The sequence below is a fragment of the Paroedura picta genome, chromosome 9 (assembly GCF_049243985.1).
Source record: "Paroedura picta isolate Pp20150507F chromosome 9, Ppicta_v3.0, whole genome shotgun sequence".
NCBI lineage: Eukaryota > Metazoa > Chordata > Lepidosauria > Squamata > Gekkonidae > Paroedura > Paroedura picta.
This window is the reverse complement of record NC_135377.1, coordinates 13,493,201-13,513,335: the sequence shown is the minus strand read 5'-3', so window position 1 is coordinate 13,513,335 and position 20,135 is coordinate 13,493,201. Positions and strand designations below refer to the sequence as shown.

At 46.1% G+C, this 20,135-nt stretch overlaps 1 protein-coding gene across 1 annotated transcript in view; it reads right to left on the bottom strand.

Moving 5' to 3' along the window:
* The window catches only part of LOC143844190 (uncharacterized), a 68,789-nt gene extending 60,411 nt beyond the window's left edge, over positions 1 to 8,378 (bottom strand). Inside the window, exons 1-2 of the mRNA XM_077351184.1 lie at positions 8,134 to 8,378; positions 4,126 to 4,290 (exon numbers count right to left, since the gene is read on the bottom strand). Coding sequence (XP_077207299.1) covers positions 4,126 to 4,236 — 111 coding nt within the window. The 5' untranslated portion in view covers positions 4,237 to 4,290; positions 8,134 to 8,378. The remainder of the gene's footprint in view (positions 1 to 4,125; positions 4,291 to 8,133) is intronic.
* Between the last annotated feature and the right edge of the window lie 11,757 nt (positions 8,379 to 20,135).

Below are 20,135 nucleotides of genomic sequence, written 5' to 3'. Positions count from 1 at the left end.
TCGCAAGGTTTTGTGCAAAGGGGGAGGAAAGTTGCGTTTTTTTTTTCTCCGTTTACTATAAAATCACACACGTCCCAAAAGAAAATCCACTCCAGATCTATTCTAAAACGCTTGCTTACCTGGTAGCAAAGGAAAGCGAATTGGGGAACCAAAAGACATTTAGGTAAAGTGAGAATGAAGGTGCCTTAAACAGAGTCAGCCTATGGATCACTAGGGTTGCCAGCTATGGGTTGGGGAATGCCTGGAGACTTTCGGGGTGGACCTGGGAGTGGGTGGGATTTGGAGCAGGGAAGGAGCTTAATGGAATATAATCCTATGGAGTCCACCCTCCAAAGCAGCCATTTTCTCCAGGGGAACTGATCTCTTTACTCTAGACCAGGGGTAGTCAAACTGTGGCCCTCCAGATGTCCATGGACTACAATTCCCAGGAGCCTTCTGGGAATTGTAGTCCATGGACATCTGGAGGGCCGCAGTTGGACTACCCCTGCTCTAGATGAGTTGTAAAACTGGGGGTCCTCAGGTCCCACCTGGAGACTGACACCCCTATGGATTGCCTAGCTTAGAAATGTCAGGGACCAAAGGGTGCTTTACATGCAGCCCTCCTGATATAAGATGACCCCATCCCATAGCAATCCATTAAGATTTTTAATAAAGTGTTAGACTTAATCTTTGGATTGCCAACCTTCAGGCTGGTCCTGGAGGTCTCCTGGCATCATAACTGATCCCCAGGCAATAGAGATCAGCTCTGTTCAACTTTACCTGTGAGCAAGAGTCAGTCACTGACTGTCAGAAAAAAGGGTTAACAGATTTGTTGACACTTGTTGCTGTGGGAACAGGCATGGTGGGTCATGTGATATGTTTATTGGTAGGCAAAGTGTTTAACCACCCTTGCCAACGTGTCTAGTTCTCATGCATGCAAGTAACCGGAAGAGAAGCAATTCTCCTTAGAATCATAGAACCATAGAGTTGGAAGGGGCCATACAGGCCATCTAGTCCAACCCCCTGCTCAATGCAGGATCAGCTCAAAGCATCCTAAAGCATCCAAGAAACGTGTGTATCCAACCTTTGCTTGAAGACTGCCAACCTTTACTTGAAGACATTGCTTGAAGACTTCCTGCCTGCCTTTGTTCTTCTCCGACACTGCTTTGGGCAGTGAACGAGAGCCATCTTAGATTCCAAATATGTAACATCTAAGGTCTAGAGCTCTGTTGGTGAGCTACAGGAAGCTATGCATTACTTTGTATTGTTTCCAAGTTCCCATACCCTGGTAGTCCAGTAAAATACTTTTTTAATACTATAATACTGATTTGCCTGGTTTCATCTTTTTGTTTGTTTGTTTGTTTGTTTGCTTATTTATTTATATGCCGCCCTCCCTTTTGGCTCAGGGTGTTTTACATTGTAACTCTCACAAAGCAATACAGTACAATAAACACCTTGGTTAAACTATAAGCATATTCAACAGTGAGACTTGTATTGAACAGTGCAATTTAACAATCAGTTGAGAAATCATTCTTAATCCATCCATTCATAACAAGGAGGGAGGAATAAGCCCTGATCAACTCTGCTCATTTTAATGGCACAATTATACCAACTCGTTCCCCGGGAGGAAATGGCTTCTTTGGAGGATGGGTTCTATGACATTGCCGCCTGCTACGGTCCTTCCTTTCATCAAACCCTGCCCTCCACAGGCTCCACCCACAAAATCTCCAGGCCCTTCTCAACCCAAGCTGGCAACCCTACTTAAATGCCCTAAATCAGTGGTCCCCCAACCCCCGGTCCAGGGACCGGGACCTGTCCGTTGATCAGTCGGTACCAGGCCGCAGATCCTCCTCGTTCTCCTCCCTGGCTACTGCCTCGGGGGCTGCCCTGCCACTCTGCCACTGGCTCACCGTTGGTGCTCTCCAGCGGACATCATGGCTGGGGCTCCCCCTCGGTGTGGCACTGCGCAGATGCTCCTGGCAGCGCCCCCCAGCAGGCAGCAGGCAGTCAGGGACACTGGCAGGAAAGCAAGTGGAGCAGGGGCTCAGGCAGCAACGAGATCCCTTGGCAAAAGACTAACCCCCCCCCCCCCGGGCCTCAGTAAAATTGTCAAGCATTGACCGGTCCCCGGTGATAAAAAGGTTTGGGATCACTGCCCTAAATGGTTGCAAGGGGAATATCAGGTGGATTCTAAGAGAATCCCAAACATTGAGTCAATGAGAAGAATCTAGACTCTGACGCAAAAAAGACTCAAACGACTGGCATCCAAAGGACAACTCAAATAGTTCCCTGGGCTACAATTTAGCTCTCAAAATACTCTTTGAAACTGAACGGATTTGTAAAAGCATTGCTGATACGGCATGGAGAAAGTCTTGCTGTTGAAAGGCAACCCAGTAGGGAACCCAGTCTCCTGGTAGGACTTGGGGAATGCCGGAATGACAGCACGTCTACAGACTACTGAGAGCAGTTCCCCCGGAGAAAATGGGTGCCTTAGAGGGGGGGGGTTCTGTGGCATGGTACCATATTGAAGGCTCCATCCCCAAATCTCCAGGAGTTCCCCAACTGGGACCTGGCAACCCTAGCCCCACCCCCTGGTTGAACCTGGTAATCCAGCCCCAGCTCAAAGAAAGTCACTCTTTGGCTCCAGCCATAGTTGATCTGGGGACATTGAAGAAGAGGCAGATAAAACAGACGTCATGGTGTTTCTTGTTAACTTGAAGGCACAGCTCAGCTGCAAAGCACATGGCTTGCATACACAAGGCCACAAGTGTGTTGTCAGTTAAAGGATGCCGCTTAAAAGAAAGGGAGAGAGAGATCTGCTGGAGAGGATCTCTGGATCAGGGTGGTCCTTTTTCAGCTTTTCCAAACTGTGTGTGTGATATGCACGTAGAACAGTGGTTCTCAACTTTCTTAATACCGTTCTTTAATACTTTCTTTAATACCGTTCCTCCTGTTGTCGTGACCCCCAACCATAAAATTATGCAAGTGTTCCTTCACAGAAATTAAACCAAAGCTGACCAATGTGTGAAGAGCCATTGTTCATGATTGTATATAAATTGTGTTTTTTTTCTGGGGTTTCTCAGTTCAGTTCTGCCTCTTGTCACACCATACTGATCTCACACTTTTTTTTCCCTGCTCCAGACAGATGAATGCTCTATCTCAATCTACCCCCCAAGCTGCTTACCCTGCTGCAACCCCTGTGAAAGGGTCATTTGACCACCAAAGGGGTCCCGACCCCCAGGTTGAGAACCACTGACATAGAGGAAAGTGGGATCAAGCTGGAAGGAACTGCCCCAGGCTTAAACCTTGATTCCAAGCAATACACCTGATCAGCAGAGCAGCTTAAAGTGCATGCATGCATCCTTCATGCATACAGTCAGGGTTCCTGACTGCTTGGAAGAGTTTGGTGGAAAGTGCCATCAAGTTGCAGCCATGCAAGAGACACACAGGGGTGGGTTGTCATTGCCTGCTTCTGCATATGGACCCTGCCGCAGTTGCCTCGGCCTCTTCTAATGTGCTCTCTGAGGTGGGACTACGGACATCACATCTGTAGTTATATCCATTTCAGGGGGTGTGCTAGAAGATGTGTTCCACATCAAAAACTCAGTGGGGCTTAATTCTACCTAAGCACAATTGCGCTGCACAGCCCAATGTTTAATGAACCTCACAGGAAAGTGTATTGGGGTCATCTGATCATTCCAGTTTTAGTGTGTGTTTATCATTAAGGTTGAAGTTGTCCATAAGACTATCTCAAATTCTGTTCATTTTTCAGCAGTCAAAACCTAGTGAGAATCTTCCTCTTACCACACGCATCATATATGCAATGAGCACTCGCCAGCCCTTCCGAATCAACTGTCATTGTTGCAAGTAATCGTGCAGGTTAAAAAATGACTGGGCTCAAGAGAGAAGTATTCACAAAAGGGGACAGCTAAGAAAAGAAAACATTCCCCCTACCACCACCCTTTTCCTTTTCTATAAGTGTGCTAGGTATCTGCAAAATGAAGACAGATAATGCCAGACAAAGCTAGCTTAATGTGTATACTTTTGTGGGCATGCAAGGAAAATATTTATAACAAAACGTTCCTTTTTTGAAAGGCATTGTGTTAAACAGAGATTCTGTCTGAAAGGTTGAAAAGTTATACCTACAGATATGCAGGACCTCACTGGCTGACATTTTCTGTCTGGCTCCGCCTCCTGTGGCAGCCAATTTGGCTTTGGTTCCATCTCCCACATCAGCCAATTTGTGGTTGTCGCCATCACTCTGTTTCAGAATTCCAGAGGAACCCATGGGCTCAGGAAAATTGGAGACTCCTGGATTAGGCAGATTTGGGGAATCAGATTTACGGAGTAAAATTCATGAAGGACAGATCTATTAATGGTTACAGCATGGTGTGGTGCTTAAGAGTGGTGGACTCTAATCTGGGAAACTGGGTTTGATACTCTACTCCTCCTCCATATGCAGCCAGCTGGGCCAGTCACAGTTCTCTTAGAGCTCTCTCAGCCCCACCTACCTCACAGCGTGTCTGTAAGCCACTTTGAGACTCCTTCAGGCAGTGAAAAGTAGGGCATAAAAACCAACTCTTTATCTTCTTCTACCTAGCCCTTCTACTGAAGATCCAACCCCTGTTACTGCAGCAATTAAGATAGTTATCAATCCTTGCTCAATTCAAGGTATAGGATGTTCATTGGTTGCCTTTTCCCCCTTCAGCATCCAAGGTGGCTTACAATATGACAGGAAAGCCTTAAATTCTATGTCCTGTTTTATTGGGTACCCAGTACAATTACAACACAAAATGAGGTCGGTTCAATATTGAGTACTAAGACAAACAAACGTATCCAAGGGGCTACATTGTAAGATCAGTGTTACAAGATTTATGTGTTTGTACAAAGAGACAAACCAAAACGGTCCCTAGATATTAAGTGGTTTCCAAGTGCCTTTCCTCAGTGGTTATGTCCTGTTATAAAAGTATTCCTAACAGTAACACTTGTCAATGTGCAAAATAATTCCTACACTTCTACCTTATGTTATATATTTAATAATATTCATGGGCCACCAGCTCCCAGGTTTCGGGGAACGTCTAAAGCAAAAGCATTATTGGGTACGCAGGGCAACTGGTATAAGAGTACTCTCTGGACTAAAGGGACATAGGGATGCTAGTCCCTAGGTGGAAAATACATGAAAAACTAGGAGAGGTAAAATGGTGAAAATACATCATGCTCTCCTTTTCCAGAAAAATGAACCGCAGATTCAAAAATAAAGATCAAGTTGAAAAACATAGCTGTGTACACGCCCACCCAGAGCCCCTCCCCTTCCCACCCCCCCACTAGGCCCATCATTGGCCATGGGGGGGGGTCATCATGACCATTTTTGGTCATATGCCAGTGGAACCTGGGGTTCTCCTGGAATAATAGCTCATCTCCAGACTAAAGAGATCAGTTGGGAAGCATAGCTGTGTACATGCCCACCCAGGGCCCCTCCCCTTCCCACCCCCACCAGGCCCATCATTGGCCATGGGGGAGGAGGTCAGCATGACCATATTTGTTCATATGCCAGTGGAACCTGGGGATCCCCTGGAATTATAGCTTATCTCAGACTAAAGAGATCAGTCCTCCTGGACAAAATGGTTGCTTTGGAGAGTGGACGCCAAAACGCTGTACTCCACTGAGGTCCCTCCACTGAGGTCCCAAATCGTAGCCACTCCTAGCTCCACCCCCAAAGTCTCCAAATGTTTCCCAACCAAGAGCTGGGAATCCAAATCAGCCACAAAGCTACCTAATGTATTTAAAATTACATCCGCTTTGAGCAAATGAAAGCCTGTGCACTTATGTGCTTGCTAAGTCTCCCACCACATTTTATATAAACTATTGGAAAGAATTTGGAGATGAAACTGCTTCAGACTGATTTCTCAGGCACTCCAAGTTCAAAGCTTTTGTTATCTCTTGTATTAAAAAATGTTCTGCTGTTCCCTTAGGATGAATCCCCCCCCCCCTCCATAGCTGATAGGCTTCTTGTCATAGAGGGACTGCCTGCAAAAGGAAGACTGGGAGAAAAAAAAATGTTTTATTCATTCCTTATTTTTCCATGCAGCATTTCCAAAGCAAATCAAAGGAAGAAATAGCAAAGTTATTACCAAAGTAGACCTTTGGCTGCTGTACATTTGAAGGTTCAAAATGAACAAGAACAATACATTAACATTTTTGTTTGTGCTAACAAACCAATTTTTATCTCCAAGGAAAGGATTAAAATTGGATTCTGGACTAGCTCAGTTCAGATCCCTTTTGGATGAATGGAAGCAACAGGGAGCACTGCCATGGGGCTTTGGACCTTGGGTGCCACTGTAGAGAGAGAGGGAACAGACTCTCCCTATCTCTGTATTTTGGGACCCACACAATTATCTTAACTCTCTGGCCTCTGCATCAGTTCTACGTAAAGAGTGGCTGTTTGAAACAGCTACATTGATCTAGGAAAAGGTTGTCTTATGTTCTAACTAGGGGCCAAGCCCATTGCATTCAGGAATACAGCGGGTGCTAGATTGGAAGGAAGGTGGAAGAACTCTGTGGATGGTCTTTCCCTTCCCCCAGGACCTGGAAAGGCTGCAGGCTGGAGGCCCCCGGGCAGGAAACTCACCAGCAGGGGCAGCTCTCACATAGCAGGGATCTGCAGCCTCTGAGCCTCGGAGGGAAGTGGAAGGAGGAGGGGGTGGTCAGGGGTGGGGGACGGAAGGTGATTGGCTGGCCGCTGGACAGACAGGCAAGCTGGTTGGAGGAGGCACTCAGGGGCAGGACAGCCACCCTGAGTGGGTGTTAAGCTCTGAGTGGCACTTAAGCCATGAGACATGCTCCTCCTCCAAGGCCTTACCAGAAATATTAAGTGGAACAGATAGCCATGTATGAGGATACTTAAATCTGGAGACTGGGATCATGAAAGGCCAAGATGAATCTTTTGACAAATCTGAAAAGTAGGGCTGCCAGCTCTGAGAGAACTGTGACTAACCCAAAGTCACCCTAGCAGGGTTCATGTGGAAGGGTGGGAAATCAAACACAGTTCTCCAGATTAGAGTCTGCCGCTCTTAACCACTATACCACACTGGCTTTAGATATAGGAGCTGGGGCAGAAAGAAGACTGCCTTGAAGAAGGCAGTCACATTATCCCACCACACCACCCTTTTGTTGTTTTTAAATGGCCTGATTTCATCTCTTCAGTGGCAGTGACATCTCCAGGTCAGACTCAAATATGCCCTCATGCCTTATTAGACCTGGGGAAGTCTGGCCTTGTTTCTTTCTAAAGTTCTTGGGCTCTTTTCCCCTAAGAATGCCGTCCCCCATGCAGCCAGTGTGGTGTAGTGTTTAAAAGCAGCATCTTCTATTCTGGCAAGCCGGTTACACCGCCTCCTCCTCTACATGCAGCTAGTTGGGTGATCTTGGGCTCATCACAGCCCTGATAGTGCTGTTCTCACAGAACAGTCCTGTCAGAAGTTCTCTCAGCCTTCCCTATCTCACAAGGTATCAGTTGTGGGGAAAGGAAGGGAAGGAGATTGTAAGGTGTTTTGTTATTTTATTTATTTATTTTTACTGTTTGTATTGTATTGTAGTTGTCAGCAAGCTGGTAGACCTTGCCGTCTTACAGGATTTTAGTGTTTTCTTATCATTTTGGCCTGGGAATGGTGGTATAAAAAAATCAATAATAATTGTCTTTTGATCCCATTTGAGAAAAAAAAATGCTTCATATAATTCCCTCCCACAACCAAAAAAGGTTAAAGGACCTTGAGGGTGCCAGTTTCCAAAACGAAAACATGAATAGGAAGAGTTAAATTGTCTGTCTCTTCCTGAACACACCTCCCTTTGAAAATTGCAGTCTGCCTGATATAGCATTTTTAACAAGTTATTTAAGAGGATCCAGAAGTACGTATAACGCGTTCCACCCCGGGGCTACCTTGCAAAATTGGAGGATGAGATTTCAACTGGTTTCTTTCCAGCTCACGCTGCCTGCCACCACCCTGCACCACTCCACATTTTTCCTAATTCATTCTCTTCTGTCTTGAGCTTATCTTTGCTGCAATACGTGATGCCCCTCTCCGGGTCTCGAAAATGTGTGTCCCCTTCCCCCAAGCCCCCCTCCCTCCGCACCAAGTTAAAACATCATTTGTCACTTACATGTGTTTTCACTTGATTGAGAATTCTTAAGGTCCCCGCATTTCATTTCACTTCATTTCATTTCATTCCAGCAACAAACAATAAACAGAGTCCCATATATCTCCCGGGTTTGGCTGGGAAATGCCTCTGCCACAGATCTCAAAGGCCACCAGAAAGTGATATGTTTTCAATGTGGAAGGGTTAAAAGAGGACACCCGGGAATCATCTGGAAATCGTTAAACGTTACAAAGCCCCAAGAAGATAAAAGTTTCCATTTTCTAAAATGTAAATCAAAAACATATTCATTAGTATTGCAAAACAAACATGCAAATCTTTGCCACTTCAAGAGCCTGGCTAAATATGTACAAGGGCAAAACCCAAAAATACATCTGGTACTCGGTTAGGAAACTTGCCTTTTCAGTTTTATCTCAAGAGCTTGTCTGTCTTCCATGGTTGGCTTCTTGGAATAGAGCAGTTTGTAATAAGCATTTGAACTAAAGGAGGGGGATAAACAAAAGATAAAGCCTGTGTCCCAGGATTTTATTATTATTAGTATTATTTTTTTTTTCCAAACAAGCCCAAAGAGATTATGCCTCCGCCGGCCTTTGTACACACCAAATGTTTATGAATCATTTAGTGGGGGGTTTAGGAGATTACCAGAGCTCTGAAAGGGTGCCCAGGGGACAAGATTTATGGTTTGTATATAATCGCCGCACACCTTTTTAATCTCTCGGTTTCTTCCAAGTGTTTTACTTGCTGCTCATTTGGTGATGTGCGCATTCAGAGCCAAGGAGACCCATCCAAGTGATCAAAGCGAGGATTTGTGCCCAAATTTGGACACAATATCGGGCAACGAGGAATGTCTTACATCATTCGAAGGACAATGAGGGGCAGGGCTGGCCGCCTTCGACTCACTCCCCTTTGCTATGATTTACTTACTGTCTGGCAATCTGTTACTTGCATGATGTTTGTTTCCCATAAACAGTTTCAACATGGGAGAGAGCATGGTGTCAAGATAACAGCGCTATCATCCGTCATGGCAGAACACGAATCAGGGATGGCCAAGGAAATGGGATACGCCGTATCTCTGGCTTCTTGAAGAAAACCTGGCTGTTTCTTCCCGTTGCGCATGAATTCCCTTAAAACCCGATCGCCCTTTGAGCTATCAGCCTAACAAATAGAAACTCGTTCACATCGCGATGATACAGGATTTTTACCTGGGAATGCGATCAAGAAATATGGCGTTTACTGAAGATAGCATGGATATAGCCATTTGGAATGAGAGGAGAACAATCACTTTTATAATGGCTTGGTTTTATATTCTGTAAACCACCATAAGGTGGCTGTTGCTGAGAGTGGAGGTCTAGAAATCAATCAATCAATCAATCAATCAATCAATCAATCAATCAATCAATCAATCAATAAATCAATAAATCAATAAATCAATAAATCAATAAATCAATAAATCAATAAATCAATAAATCAATAAATAAAAGTACATGTAGAATGGTACAAGCTAGATATCAGGAAACAATTCACAGAGATTCAGCAGTGGAATTGACTGCATAAGGAGTTGGTGAGCTCCCCCTCACTGGTGGTTTTTAAACCAAGCTGGACAGCTTATCATGGATGCTTTAGGCTGATCCTGCATTGAATGGCCCCTTCCAACTCTATGATTCTATAAGTTTACTTGTTCTTAATGTAGAGGTTCCACTCAGTGGTGTAACTGAGGCAACTTGCAGCCCTGCAGCAAGCCTCTGCCCACCCAGGGCTCCCCAGCTGCTCCTGGATGCAGCTGAAGAAATAGGCAGGAGCCTCACTGCCTTTACCTCTGACAGCATCCCAGACCAGGCTGGGCAGCTCCTGTTGCACTTGTTTCCTCCCCACCAGCCCAGCCGGTCACAGCAGCAGCAGCCCCAGCAGTCTGATGACATCAGCAGTGAAGGAGACCTCCTGCCTGCTTGCCTGCCTACCCTCTATGCTAGTGGTCCCCAACCCCCGGTCCAGGGACCGGCACCGGTCCGTGAATCAGTCGGTACCGGGCCGCGGCTCCTCCTCGTCCTCCTCCCCAGGAGCTGCCCTGCCACTCTGCCACCAGCTCACCTTTGGTGCTCTCCAGCGGCCGCCACGGCTGGGGCTCCCCCTTGACGTGGCACTGCGCAGGTGATTCTGGCAGCACCCCCCAGCGGGCGGCGGGAAGTCAGGGGCACCGGCGGGAAAGCAAGTGGGAGCAGGGGCTCAGGCGGCAGCAGCGATGTCCCTCGGCAAAAGACCCCCTCCCCCGGGCCTCAGTAAAATTGTTAAGTGTTGACCGGTCCCCGGTGATAAAAAGGTTGGGGACCACTGCTCTATGCCATTGCTGCCTCTGCCTCTCATATGCCAAACTGACAAATGGGAGGTGAGCTTTGGCCACAGGTGAAACCAGGGGATGCCGGACACAGGCCGGAGTGGTGGGCTAGCTGGCAGATTTGCTGGTTCCCCTTCCCAGGCCACCAGCAAGGGATGGATGTTAGCCAGCACCAGGCACCAAATAATCTCCTCCATGAATCTATCTAATCCCTCTTTAAAACCAGTTATGTTAGTGACCACCAGCTTGAATAGCCAGATCAAGCCTGGAAGCTAAGCAGGATAGGCTAATGTTAGTATTTGTAGACCACCAAGGAAGAATGGGGTTACCTTGGAGAAGGCAATGGTTACTATGGAGAACGTCCACTCCTCATGTCTCATCTAGAAAAACACCATGGCCCTTGCATTGCCATGAATCAGTCGCAATGTTGACCGTGAGCAATTGTTATTACACTAGCACCATCAGCAGGCCCACCAGTAGATCCAAATTCCACTACATAGAATCATAGAATCATAGGATCATAGAATTGGTACCTCCTGGATCATCTAGTCCAACCCCCTGTACCATGCAGGACACTCATATCCCTATCACTCATCCACTGTAACCTGCCACCCCCTTGAACCTTCACAGAATCAGCTTCTCTGTCAGATGGCTACCCTGCCTCTGTTTAAAATTTTCCAAAGATGGAGAACCCACCACCTCCCGAGGAAGCCTGTTCCACTGGGAAACCGCTCTGACTGTCAGGACCTCCTGCCTGCTTGGATGTTTAGACAGAATTTCTTTTGAATTAATTTCATCCCATTGGATCTGGTCCGTCCCTCTGGGGCAAGAGAGAACAATTCTGCTCCATCCTCTACATGGCAGCCTTTTAAATATTTGAAGATGGTTATCAGATCCCCTCTCAGTCATCTCCTCTCCAGGCTAAACAGACCAAGCTCCCCCAACCTTTCCTCATACGTTTGATACAGCCATTTGATACAGCCCATTCAATTATTACTCATCAAGAACTGCTTTGGGTGTCTTTAGCCCATCCACTTAACGGGGTACTCCAAATTCTAGTATTTTGGGAGGGTGAAAGTGCACTCTGTCCACTTTCTCAACACCATGTGTAATTTTATAAATCTCTCTCATAGGGATGCCAACCTCCAGGTGCAAGAGTCCAAAGTCTGTAGACCAAAACATAAAAAAATTCCCAAAAGCCTGTTGTACGTTCCTTCTTCTTATCTTTAATGTTGATTGAAATGGCAAAAAATTCCACAGGTACAAAGATGGGCTTGAATTATAGTTCATCTCCAGACTATAGAAATCACTTCTTCTGGAGAACATGGGTGCTTGGGACTCTTATTAACTGAGATCCCTGTTGTATATGTAGTCAATATGGTACTGCATAGACTCATGCAAATGAAGTTTGTCATCTATCCTATCAGAGACTGCCTTGGCAGAGGGCATATGAACCAATGGGAACCGTTCATTAAGGACCAATCAGGGCTCTTGGTTTGACTGTATATAAGTTTGGGGTGTTCCTTTGTTCAATGTTCAGTGTTCCAGTTGGCATTTGGAGTTAGTAAAAAGCTGACTGTTTTCAAAGAGCTTGGTCTACTGAACCTGTAGACATAATAGTCCCTGTCCCTGTCTTCCCCAAGAATATCTCAATCTGGATCTTGCAATCTAACTCCTCATCCCTCACTGTAGGCCAGGGAGGAAACAGCAACCCTACTCTCTCATGTCCCCCAACTTATCTTTTCTCTTAATTGAGGTCTGAGTACATGCAGGCCTCAACTGTTCAGTAGAATGAGGTGTGACTCAGCAAATGACAATATTGCTCATGATGACAAGACTACCAAGCCCTACACCTTTCTCTCCCTCTCCCTGTCTCTTTCTTTCTTGGTCTTAAACATGCCACTGGATGCTAAATTTGTTCTGCTGCTTCAGACCAACACAGCTACCGGCTTGAGTCTCTCTCTCTCTCTCTCTCTCTCTGGTCAGGATTACAAGTAGGTCCAGCTGTCTTTTGTCACCAGCCTTTTCGCCTCTCTTAAAATCTCTAGGGAGCCTAAGCAGTACACCTCTCAGCTCATCTCCTGCAGGAGAGACAGGAAAACACTCACACGGATCAAGCTTCCCACTTTTAAATCGACCCACCAGAACCTGTGGCTGCAGAGAATTCATCTCTGTGCGCCCTGGGTGGTCCTTCTGCGCATGAATGCCCTGCTCAGTTCTGGAAAGAACTGTCAATGCTCCCCGCTGGCCGAAGCTTCGGAAGAATGAAGATGTGGGATGGCTCCACTTGTGTATCTCTCTGGGGAATAGACTCGGCCACCACTGCTCTCAACAAAGAGCCCGCAGAAGACCGTATGTGCACACATTTTTTAATTTAATTTAATCAAGCAAATCTTGAAAATTTTAAAAGGAACAGAATGCTCGATCATTTGGGGGACTTTTGACATTTCTCCTTCAGATTCCTTGGCAACAGCATAGCATCGCAATTATTTGCTAAGTCCTCATAATCTTTCCCAGAGACTGAATCTCCAGGCTTCCTAGAGTACATGGGATGGCTGAAATCATAGCGGCTCAAGCATGTTTTTGCAAAACAAGAAAAAATCCACTGTTGATGAGTCAGAAAGCGCTGTAAGTACTACAGCAGAGACGTTTTTTATTCCCTTCGTTTGTACCAGTGGTTCTCAATCTGGGGGGTCAAGACCCCTTTGGGGGTCGAACGACCCTTTCACAGGGGTCGAGGCAGGGCAAGCCGGGGGGAGGTGCCATCCACACAACAGCCTTGCGGGGTAGATCGAGATCGTTTATCTGTCTGGAGCAGTGGAAAACAGCGACATCGGCATTGCGGGACAAGAGGCGGAACTGAACTGAGAAACCCCAGAAAAAAAAACATGTATATACAATTGTGAACAATGGATCTTCAGACCATTGGTCAGTTTCAGTTTAATTTCTGTGAAAGAGCACTTGCATAATTTTATGGTTGGGGGTCACCACAACATGAAGAACTGTATTAAAGGGTTGCGGCATTAGGAAGCTTGAGAACCACTGGTTTATACCTAGTGTTGCACCCCTGTGGGTGCCCAAAGTGGGTTATATTGCAATCCTTGCCTTCATTTTATCCTCATAACAACCCCATAAGAGCCTCTTGTGGCGCAGAGTGGTAAGGCAGCCGTCTGAAAGCTTTGCCCATGAGGCTGGGAGTTCGATCCCAGCAGCCGGCTCAAGGTTGACTCAGCCTTCCATCCTTCCGAGGTCGGTAAAATGAGTACCCAGCTTGCTGGGGGGTAAACGGTAATGACTGGGGAAGGCACTGGCAAACCACCCCGTATTGAGTCTGCCATGAAAACGCTGGAGGGCGTCACCCCAAGGGTCAGACATGACTCGGTGCTTGCACAGGGGATACCTTTACCTTTACCTTTAACAACCCCATGTGGTAGGCTAAGCTGAGAGTGTGCCCTCTTGAGCTTTATCAACAAAGGCATCACATCAAAATTGCAAGCTGTCAGATTCCTGTTGCATTAGTTAGAACCTACCGGGAGTACTCTGTGCAGTTCTAGCGGCGTCGCTTCAAAGGAACATGGACAAAATTGAGAGGGTTCAGAGGAGAGATATAAGGCCAGGGGACCAAGCCCTGTGAAGAAAGGCTGAGGGGTATAGGAACGTTCAGCCTGAAGAAGAAGAAGAAGAAGAAGAAGAAGAAGAAGAAGAAGAAGAAGAAGAAGAAGAAGAAGAAGAAGAAGAAGAAGAAGAAGAAGAAGAAGAAGAAGAGTTGGTTCTTATATGCCACTTTTTCTACCCGAAGGAGTCTCAAAGCGGCTTACAATCACCTTCCCTTTCCTCTCCCCACAACAGACGCCCTGTGAGGGAGGTGAGGCTGAGAGAGCCCTGATATTACTGAAGAAGAAGAGTTGGTTCTTATATGCCGCTTTTCTCTACCCGAAGGAGGCTCAAAACAGCTTACAGTCGCCTTCCCTTTCCTCTCCCCACAACAGACACTCTGAGGCAGGTGAGGCTGAGAGAGCCCTGATATCACTGCTTGGTCAGAACCATTTTATCAGGGCCATGGTGAGCCCAAGGTCACCCAGCTGGCTGCATGTGGGGGAGCAGGGAATCAAACCCAGCTCGCCAGATTAGAAGTCTGCATTCCTAACCACCACACCAAGCTGGGAGGCAGGTGGAGCTTTTGCCCAGTAAGGCTTCTGCTGACTACTGGGGATTTGTTTGGTTGTTTAGATTGTCTTGGCAGCTGCCCCCAAAGCACAAGGTTCTTCACTGAAACAGTCATTTTAAAGCAAGCTCCACCTTCTGCAGCAGCCATTTTGTGGCTGCGGCCCACTGGACTTTGTCAGAATTCCGAAGGTGGTTCAAAAAGGTTGAGGGATCCTGCCTTACACAGCTGTACCATGTTGATGTTTGAAGAGAATTGTCAAATTTAAATTCTGGCTTCGGGGTCAGTGAGTGACTAGAAGGGAAATGTGTAAGTGTGAAGAAGAGGGAATGACACAATGAGTCCGTTCTCTTGTTCTCTAAACAAGTCTTTGTGATTGTCTCAGTTAAATTTCAGTATTTTATTTATTAGTTTGAAACATTTCTATTTCTCCTTTCCACCCAACTCAGGGTCCCCAAGGCCTTAGGTTTAGAATATGTTTTTATGGAAGGGGAGTTTGGCAACGTCGGTGGTTTCTCTTTGCAAACCTTGTCAAAATGGAGGGGAGCGATTTTGACGAATAGATCAAGGCTTGCAAACCTTTCCTTGAACAAAAGCTACTTCTGAGAAAAGAAAAAATATTCCCAAGCTATTCTCCTCACCGACCTACATCAACATGTCCCTATGTTTCCTTCTGTCCCAGAAGCACAAGATGAATTAGACACAGCCCTGGAAAGGAACCAGTCTGCTCAGCAGCACAGAGGGGAATCCCATGCAAAAAAGGCTTTAAAAAAAAGACAGCCTAGAGCCATTCTTTTTGTGAAATGTCCCCGGTCTTCTAGGGCAGGGGTAGTCAACCTGTGGTCCTCCAGATGTCCATGGACTACAATTCCCATGAGCCCCTGCCAGCGTTTGCTGGCAGGGGCTCATGGGAATTGTAGTCCATGGACATCTGGAGGACCACAGGTTGACTACCCCTGTTCTAGGGGATGTGCAAGCTCCTCTGGACCAGCTGGCAAGCTGCCAGTAATGGACCACCAATCTATTGGAGACCCCCAGAAGAGGAATGAAGAATCAACATTTCCTTTGGGCGCGTTTTTAGCAGAATCAGACAGTGCCTTTTCAGACTTTTCTCAGCACCTATGAAAACAGACGCTTCTAAAAACTGACATTTTAAAAGGAAAGTCGATATCCCCTGGGATTCCATGGGAGGCACCCGTATTCCTCACTAGACAACATAAATCCCAGATCCCATTACTCCAGCCATGCATTGCAAGCAGTAGCCAGTTCATTTTACATCAAGCATGGAGCCTGTCATGTTTTCGGGAAAGATTTCCTGTAGGAAGAGTGCCTTTATCTTGGATATATATGTGTGCGTGTGGATCTTCATTCATCTCTTCCTGACAACACAATAATCATCATGTTAAAATGCTATCGGGAGTTCTTATCAGTTCTCTCTGGACTCTCACAGTGGTCCCCTGAGAAAGAGCAGAGACCCCCCGGGTATCCCGTGATCAGCAATTAGCTGGAGAGGCCAATCTGTTCTTAGATAGAAGAGGCAAGTCATCTGATAAGACCCTCCGCCTTGGAATGCCAGGGGCCTGCTATCACGGAGGCCTTCCCAGATGCAGACTTCCTGTGGGAATGATTATGCTATGGACCTAAGCAGCAATCCAGGGAAGAAAGTAACTCTGAGGGTTTTACTCCCAGCTACACACGAGATGCCCAGTTTGCAAAACTGGTCATGTTTAGTCTCACTCCCTTAAAAAAAAGAAATAATTTTGAGAACCATTACAGTTCCCAGATTTTCTTGTAGAAAGCCACACTTTCCCCACAATTGGGGAAAGGGTGGCAGTTTGTACCCTACAACAGGGGTAGTCAACCTGTGGTCCTCCAGATGTCCGTGGACTACAATTCCCATGAGCCCCTGCCAGCGAACGCTGGCAGGGGCTCATGGGAATTGTAGTCCACGGACATCTGGAGGACCACAGGTTGACTACCCCTGCCCTACAGGATGCATACAAGGAAGCGAGAAGAAAAATCTTCTATTTCATGAAGTATCTGGGTTTTTAAAAATCTTCTCAATATACTTCAAGCGGCAAGACTTTCACAGTTGTGTAAAAGAATGTTGACTCACCTGCTAGACAATGTTCATTCATTTGCAGGATTCAAGGGCATTTATAGCCGATTCCCTGCCAAATTTGCTTCAGTCTAAACCAACACGTGGACTGAAGAAACTCCGTATAAGATTACATTGCAAGTCTAACACCGAGATCCTCAGCCACCCTGGGTTTAATCCTTGACAAAAGGAATGAAGCGTGTTGCTTATAACATTGTTTGAATTCTCTTTGAGCATTGCAAGCGTGCTAATTTTTTTTTTTTTAAAGAGGTGGATTAGTTCAAATAAACAAATATTAATGCAATCATCGATTGAGACCTTCAAGGTTTGTGTGCAATCTGTGAAACTGCCTTTGGCAAGCTATTTGAAATCCCCCGACTCTGTGTGTGTGTTTTATGGAATGTATGACCCGCAAGCATTAAAAATATATACAGGTAAAAATGTAAAACTCGAGTCTAGACTCATTACGGGCATTAAGGAGCCCCTGGAACATCACACTTATTACAGGCTTCAGGGCAAGGCTCCTGGCCAAAACCCACGCTGCAATCCCAAGCAGTGCACCTGAATTCCTTTTCATTTTAGGCAAGCCGGCTAGAGCTTTTTGGGGATTGTTCTCTTGCTGATTAATACCATCTGGGCTGGGGGGTGAATAAGACCACTCAGGTTAGGAATAAGCAGTTTTTAAAGGGTGATTTAGAAGAGGAATCCACGCTCTGGCTTGTATATTTGTTCCAATTTTGCCTCCGGTCAACTGGTCTTGCAGGTTTCTGTGCTGGTTAAAAAATAAAATCCTGCCATACCTGTTTGATCAGAGGCAAGAAAAGACTGGGAGGGTATGCAAGGCAGAAAGACATTTCACTCTCAAACAATTCTCTGTTCTCTTAAAATGCATTATCTGTCATAGTTGTTTGGAAAATGAACACAAAGTGAACTTTCTGATACCACTGTTACATATTCTGCATTACATATCCTAGGAAGAAGGGGATAACAAAGGAACAACCACGTTGGCCCTGGTTCGTACTTGCATGGAAGACCAGCAGAATTCCAGAATTGCTTCCTAGAGGAAAGCAATAACAAAACACCTCTAAATGTTTCTTGCTGTGAAAGCTCTACAGGGTCTCCATGAGTCAGCTGCAACATGACCGCACTTGCACCCATGGACTGGTAAGTAATTTCCAACCCCTCAATGGTTGAAAGACCAGCACCCTTTTACGAAATCCTGTTATTGAGCGCTCAACATTGTTCTAAATATTATTGTAAATATTTTGGGTTTACATATGGCTTTCCGTGCAGCTGCCCCTGCCATCAATCTAACCCCATGCCAGAAGGATTCCATGTTTGCCTTATTCCTTCTCAGGTGGCAAGAGGAAGAAGAAGAAGAAGAAGAAGAAGAAGAAGAAAAGTTGGTTTTTATATCCTGCTTTTCACTACCCAAAGGAGTCTCAAAGTGGCTTACAATCGCCTTCCCTTCCTCTCCCCACAACAGACACCCTATGAGGTAGGAGAGGCTTGGAGAGCTCTGACAGGCTCAGTTAGAACAGCACTATCAAGACTGTGACTGGCCCAAGGTCACCCAGCAGGCTGCATATGGAAAAGTGGGGGCTCAAACCTATTTCTCCAGATTTGATGGTGGAAAGAGATGATTGTGAGATATCAGGCAGCCATGTGAAAGAGCCATAAGAAGAACCATTTTGTTGTGTGGATTTGGTGATTCAGTCTAGCTGGATAAAGCAATAATGAAAGCCATGCTCAAGTGCTCAGGGCCATATCCTGCAGCCCCCCTTTGGAGGTATAAATCCTATAGAAATGAACAAGCGTCATACGTTTGTGCAACAGTGAATAGTGTTACAGGGCAAAAGGATTTTAGATCTCCTAGTGGAGGTGGGGGGGGGGGCAGAGAATGACAGCTGACTGTGATGTAGAACATATGATCTGCCTGTGGAAAAAGGGGTTTCCTTCAAGGAGGTACAACAATAATGCAAACCATGTTCCTCCCGACCCTGACGTTTCATGAAGTAACCACAAAAATACAGAGGGTCCCCCCCCCCTTCTCCCTCATTAATATTCTGTTTTTTAAATGTACACCAGAGATGGGCTGCTCTGGAACATTCTTTCATCCCCTCTCCTAAACACGCAGCCAAATAGATGCCATGGCTCTGGGGCAGAGCAAAGGGGATGGAAATTCCCAGGTTTTGTCCCCAGTACTCCCAGAGGGGCTTTGTTGTCCATGAGAGGCCAAGAGTAAGGCAGCTTCTTGTGTGTTCATCTCAGCTTAGCTGAGGGACTGGGAAAGATCTCTGTGCAAGATCTTAAAGAACTGCTTCCTGTCACAGAAGAAAATACAGATATAGGTGGGCCAGCAGCCTGACTCTTTATAAAGCAAATTCATGTCCAAAGGATAGCAAAATGGGTTGTTTTTGTTGTTTGTTTTAATCCACACCTTAATTATATTAAGAGACTTTTATATACCTGCATTTTAGATCATGAATACTTAGGAATCACACAGTTACTATCTGACTAGATAGGGTCTTTTGACAGTACAAACCAGCTTGATGATGAACAGGGTCTTCGGGTCCACCCTGGGGGGCAGGGAGTCGGTTGGAAAAATCCTGGAGATTTGGGGATGGAGCCTGGGGACGGCAAGGACCTCAGTGGGGTACGATGCCATAGAGTCCCCTCTTCCAAAGATTCTATTTTATCCTGGGGAACTGATCTCTGGAGAGCCAGTTTGGTGTAGTGGTGAGGAGTGCGGACTTCTAATCCGGTGAGCTGGGTTTGATTCCGGGCTCCCCCACATGCAGCCAGCTGGGTGACCTTGGGCTCGCCACAGCCATGATAAAGCTGTTCTGACTGAGCAGCAATATCAGGGCTCTCTCAGCCTCACCCACCTCACAGGGTGTCTGTTGTGGGGAGAGGAAAGGGAGGGCAATTGTAAGCCGCTTTGAGAGTCCTTCGGGTAGAGAAAAGCAGCATAGAAGAACAAAAATATAAATAAATAAATAAATAAATAAATAAATAAATAAATAAATAAATAAATAAATAAATAAATAAATAAATCTTCTCCTGTTCTCTGGCAATGAGCTATAATTCCAGGGGATCCCCCACCCGCACCCCACATATACACTCAGTCCAGGAAACCCCAGAGCCAACAAGGTTTCTGATAATTTCTCCATCTTCCTTGCAGGCACCTCAAAAGCCAGCGAGGGGGTGTGTGTGGAGAAAGGGTGGGGGTACATTAGTACATGACACCACTGCCTCCAAACTCCAAAAGTCAGATCATGACATCAGGGCCAACACTCGAGACACCACCTAAAACTCCATGGTTAAATGACATCGTTTTAGCCAATATCGCCCCAATGTCATGAGGTCACTTCCAAATTTTACCCCTCCTCTGCTATGCTGGCACACGGGTC